At 40.0% G+C, this 5,914-nt stretch overlaps 1 protein-coding gene across 1 annotated transcript in view; it reads left to right on the forward strand.

Moving 5' to 3' along the window:
* Positions 1–1,104: 1,104 nt before the first annotated feature.
* DACH2 (dachshund family transcription factor 2) overlaps positions 1,105–5,914 on the forward strand; it is a gene marked incomplete at its 5' end in the record, with an annotated part of 657,629 nt that continues 652,819 nt past the window's right edge. Inside the window, one exon of the mRNA XM_029929669.1 lies at positions 1,105–1,439. Within this exon, the coding sequence (XP_029785529.1) occupies positions 1,105–1,439 (335 nt within the window). The remainder of the gene's footprint in view (positions 1,440–5,914) is intronic.

The raw sequence follows: 5,914 nt of genomic DNA on the forward strand, positions 1-5,914 counted from the left end.
GAGGAGGAGGCTCAGAGAGACAGGGAGACACAGAATCCGAAGCAGGCCCCAGGCTCTGAGCTGTCAGCACAGAGCCTGCCGCGGGGCTCGTACCCACAAACGTGAGATCATGACCTGAGCCGAAGTCGAGGCTTAACAGACTGAGCCCCCCAGGGGCCCCATCTGCAGCTGTTTTGAGTGCGGTTTTGGGTGCTGGTTCCTCGGTGAGCTGAGTATTGGAGAACTTACTCCAAGCGCTCTAGGTGGGCTGAACTCACTGTTGTCTTTCTTCTGAAAGCTGGGTGAAGCTCTCTAACCTCTGCAGAGTTTGGGAGCAATATGCAAATAGAACTGGAGCTGCCACCACCCTTTCATGAATTGAATCCAGGTGTAAGGTGGTGCAGGATTGTGGAGAGGCGTGTTTTGGAGAGGTGCTTTGTGTTCCCACTTCAACACTGGTGAGGCATAGAGGGGGGCGGGCCTATAGCCCAGGCCACTTTGAGAGCTATGCGTGATAATTGAATGTTCTCTCATCTGACTGCTAAGCTAGAAGCAAAGGAAACACACCGTCCTGTTCTGGAGCTTCATCCTCCACCAGCGAACCCTGAAAGGCCTCAGGTAGTTGGGAGGCGTGCCAGGGAGTCTCCACCTCCTCGCGGGCAGCAGCCATTCGGCTCGCTAGGGAGCCGAAGCGGGCGGGGTCCATTGGCTGGGGGACGCAGCCAGTCTCGTAGGGGGTGTGTTGGGGGTGGGTTCTCCGAACTCTGCGATCCCTTTGTGGGTGAACTGGAACGTGAGTGTCAGGCCGGCCAACGTTGACTTGAAAACATTTCGGAAAGAGCCGAGCGCGACAGAGAGTGCGCGAGGGTGTGGGAGCGAGTGCTAGGAGACCTAGAGGAGACAGCGCGAGAAAATAGGGCCCAAAAACCTACGATTGGAGACTGAATGACCATAGCTGTCTCCGCACCTCCAGTGATCTCTGCAACTTCCAACAGTGCCGGCGTCTCGAGGGGCTTATTTCGGGCAGAAACCCTGTACTCGACTCCTGCGGAGCCTCCTCGTCTCACCCCTAAGATGATTAACAGTTTCATGGGCAATAAGCACAGCGGCGGCGCCAGGGGTGGCGGGATCGGTGGAGCCATCGGAGGCAGCGACAACACCAACACCAACGAGTGCAGGATGGTCGACATGCATGGGGTGAAAGTGGCTTCTTTCCTGATGAATGGTCAGGAACTGATTTGCCTGCCGCAAGTCTTTGATCTCTTCCTTAAGCACCTGGTAGGAGGGTTGCATACAGTGTACACCAAGCTGAAGCGACTGGACATATCCCCTGTGGTATGTACTGTCGAGCAGGTCCGGATCCTCCGCGGACTGGGGGCCATCCAGCCTGGGGTGAACCGCTGCAAACTCATCACCAGAAAAGACTTCGAAACTTTGTTCACAGATTGCACCAATGCCAGGTGAGATACTCATTTTTTTAGTTTGCTCTTCCCTCTGCCCTTTTCTGTATATTTCATCAACCCCATCCAACTTTGCAGAGTGCCTTAACTAGATCGCCTCTACGCTTCATTCTGTAAGTCAGTGAAGGAAAGGGGACTAGAAGGACTCATTAATTGCCCATCCCTTCTGGTCCCCCCACTCAGTGGCAGGGCATGGGTCTAAGTCCCACAAAACTTCAGTTTACTGTCCTCTACTGAAACTTTTCAGCCTTTCGCCCATATCTTGCATGGCATTTTGGCTGCTTGTGTGTATTTGCTAATTTCTCTATGTGGTTTTCTTTTCTCTTCTGTGGCCATATGGGTCAGATAGATTTTCTCCTGAACACAGACACCAGGGGTTATGTAAGGAAGAAGGCTGTCAGAGCTGTAAACTGGGCTCCTCAGCTGACAATCCAGAATACAGCAGTTGGGGAATGCAGAGGGTCTGAAGTCTAGAATCCATCCCAGAGGGTGATTCGTTTCCCATACTGTGTGTTTGCTGTGAGAGTGCATGGCGTGTGTGATGGAGGTGGTGGTGGTGGTGGTGGTGTGTTTATGAGTGTCTGTGTGTGAGAGAGAGCAGAGACAGAGACACACCAGAGAAACAGTAAGAGAGAGCGAGAGCGAGAGCGAGCAAGCGAGCGAGAGAGAGCGCTAGAGAGAACGCGAGCCTGTGAGCCTGTGCAAATGCCTGCTCGGCAAAGCTCCCCCGGTTCACGATACAGGAAAGTCAAAGGACCCCATTAAAAAAAAAAATGACAATAGATGTCACTTTTCCTGGGATCCTCTCTTTTGGGTCATTTGTACATGAAACGCTGGGACTGGATATTGGTTGGGGATTGAAGTAGAAGTTGGAGAGGATGCTTCCAGCTTTTCCTCACCGCCAGGCAAACAGTTGGAAATATCCTATTCCCCCGAAGAGAGGATTCCTTAAATGATGATGACGACCAGCTTCTCTGGTTGTAAGTGTACCTTCTTCATATGACAGTTTAGAAGTACATTGTAGAACAAATGTCTATTCGCATATGTCCATAGGCAAATTGTATTTAGTGTTTTTTGAGTTTAAAAAAAGGGTTGAGGGGGAAGGGGGAGGGGGAAAAGAGGTGGTGGTGATGGTGGAGGGCGCTTAAGGGGAAGAGCACTGGGTGTTGTATGGAAAACAATTTGACAATAAAATATTATGGGAAAAAATAAAAAAATAAAAAAAGGAAGCGAAGTAAACTATACTCGAGTATTTGACTTTTTAAAGACCTTTGAATTGGTCCTCTAATGTTTTTATTCCATCTCTGCTCTGGTAATCATGTTGTTAGGCATGTACACATTTGGTATACAAACCAAGAAATCATCACTTGGTTAAAAAGAGCAAAGGGACTTGTAAAACAGCACTACTGTTGATCATTTTGCAGAAAACTTCTGCAGAGGTAGACTTTCTCACAGGGCAACTTTAAATCATAAGAACACTGGATTTACCAACTAAAAGTAACTCAGTTGTCACATCTGTTGTAAAATCCAAATTACTATGCATTGTTGAAGTATACTGACAACTTGTAGACAAACTGTTGTTGACTGCTACAATAAAGTAGTGCTACAGAACTTACCAGGAAACCTTTCTTCCTTCACTTTGAGCCATGTCCTCCTGTGTCCTAGCAATTAAACAGAAACCTGTTTTATGAGAACTTCTAGGTGATTCATATCTGGGGCTTATAAACCTGGTTTATTAGGTCAGATTTTCTCAAGGTAGATAGATGGCCTTAAAACACAAAGAATAACTGTTCCCTCAATAAAATAAGCAATTATAAGGTTTAAGAATAGGAAGGACATATTATTTTGACCACAAAGCACTTTACTAGTGTACCAACTCAGAAAATTACCAGGGACTTCAGATGAGAGCCATCTACTTCATTTGTTGCCATTTTAAAAGACACATTTAAACAATTGCAGACCTGAAAACCTATCCTCCCCTCAACTCTCTCTCCTTCTTCCCGTCCCTCTTCTGTCTTACAAATACCCATCCTTAAATTGGAATAATTATTACACACAAGAAATTTGCCCTACCTCAATAATTAATTTATACATCCTTGAGCAAAATCTATGACTTTCATTTAAAAATAAATCGATTAGTATTTTAATGTGACTTTGATACTTTCCTCTGTAAATAAAAAGTTTTCTTTAATTAATTTTTATTACAGCTACTTACTGAAGGGAAAAATGATAAATTACTCAATATCAAGAAGCAGGCATTTTTATACTATTTTGGACCCTAAGATATGATGTGTTTTTAGGTTATTATTTAAATTCAGTTAAGTTATATTTACTCCTTATGACAGCATTTATAGTGCTAACTTTTTTGAGGGCTTAAATTGCTTTTATATATGTATATACATGTATGAAGTTGATAGGGAAATATTAAAAACACAAGAAGAAATATGTATGAGATATGATGTCTGTGCCTCCTTTTGCATTTATTTGTTTATGGTATGTTATTTATTCATTTTTTGTGTGAGTCACAAGTGTTACAATATATAATTGTAAAAATTTATGAAATATATTTTATAAGTGGAGATGAGGAAAATTACTAGAAACACATCTATAATGCAATTTCTAGATAGTAAAAATAAACACTTCAAAGTATCTGGAAAAATATAATTGATGATAAAATAACATTACCAAATTTTATCAATGCAAAATGCCTTCACAACCATGTTGTTAAAAGCTACAAAATATGATAATGCTACATATAATGGATGCTTTATGACTTTAGGTAACATCATTTACAGAAATGTGGACCTTCAATCATTCCCAGGATCTGAATGATTTTATAAAATTTTGAAATTATTATTTAGGTCAACACTATTTCTACGACTTTTCTAGTCAGTGAAAAGAAAGGTGAGGGATGTCAATAGGAATGAGGCCCAAGAGAGACAAAATGAGGTAGATGAGACTTGAACCCAGTAAGAAAAAAGAAATGTAGGATATGAGCAGACTAATGCTATGAGAGGAGTTGAAAGATGGGTAAGAAGAGCATATAGAAATGCCTAAAAATATGAGCAATGAATCAATGGAGACTTGGCTAACGAAGATTGTCACTGAAGACTCAAGACTTCTTAGCTCTTCTGGTTAAAGGGGAAAATGCAAGGAAAGAGTATATAAATGTTCAGTGAGTGGAAACTATTATATACTATTTTTATTTGAGAAAAAGATTCATCTTCATTTCCTGGTGAATAAATTCCCATAATGTATTGTTCAATGGAAGACCTATTTGTAATGGTGTCATTGGTAATTTTATTTTCCTACACACTAAACATATTTTCCTCTCTCTGCCAGTTAACTGGGGGAGAATATAAGTCCTGACTTGGGGTATTCTAATTTGGAATGGTTCCTACACTATTGCAGAAGACACAAAATGGACGATTTTCAAAGATGTCATTTTCAAAAACCTTAATGTATTACCACTAAGTGGCATTTTGATTCAGCTAAAGACATGTATTTATTAATGTGCACTGCAGAAAAGTGAATGAATAAAACATATACATGATTTTTTCTTTCACAGTACTGAGAGTCACAAGAACTCTATCAGTGCTTTATATTGATTATTTTGTTATTAGCTACTTTTCAAAATATTCCAAATTGTCCTCCCAGAAAAGTATTTGGAAAATAATACTTGCCTAAGCTACTAGAGAACAGTAAGACTAAAAACAACCCCTCTTGATTATACATTGTTCTATTAAATAAGTCAAGCTTTGCAATTCCAAAGGGCTATACAATATTTTTCTTTGATACTTTTTTTTACTTCAGAAACTAATTATGTAGAGATTATTTTGAAGAGTATTAAGAAAATGATGATAAAAAAGAACCAAAACAAAGTTATCTTGTTTTACTTTTTTTTTTTATCAGATAAGTCACTGTGATTTTTTTCCATTTTTTGGGCAACAAAACTTGGAGCTTTTAGTATCAGAGCAGGCAGATTCAGAAAACAAATGTCTAAAAATCTTGTTCTCATGCAATGGATTTTCCTTCCTAAATTCTTCAAAGTTTAATGTAGCAGTAAAATATTAAATTAGAAATTGATATTTAGTAAATGTGAAAAATCAGCCAGCACATTTTGGTGTTATCTACTTTTATCTACCTGTCTATATAAAAGTAACATTGTTTTTTTTTTTTTGGTAACTTTATTTTTTATTTTTTTTAGAATATAACACTATTTTTTAAACATATGCAGTTATTTTCCATCATTTACAATACAGTAGTTACAATGACACTCCAAATGGATAAGCAAAGTAAAAAATCAGAACCCCAACTTCTATTTCATGTAATTAGACTTATACAGAAATTAGAAGGTTAAGTAACAACTAGTTAATCCCCTAATTTCACAGCTATCTGAAGTGGCAATCATTATATAGCAGCTTATCTATGATACATCTATGATATCAAGATAAATGATGCAATTTATTACTTGC

The sequence above is a fragment of the Suricata suricatta genome, chromosome X, assembly GCF_006229205.1.
Source record: "Suricata suricatta isolate VVHF042 chromosome X, meerkat_22Aug2017_6uvM2_HiC, whole genome shotgun sequence".
Taxonomy (NCBI): Eukaryota; Metazoa; Chordata; class Mammalia; order Carnivora; family Herpestidae; genus Suricata; species Suricata suricatta.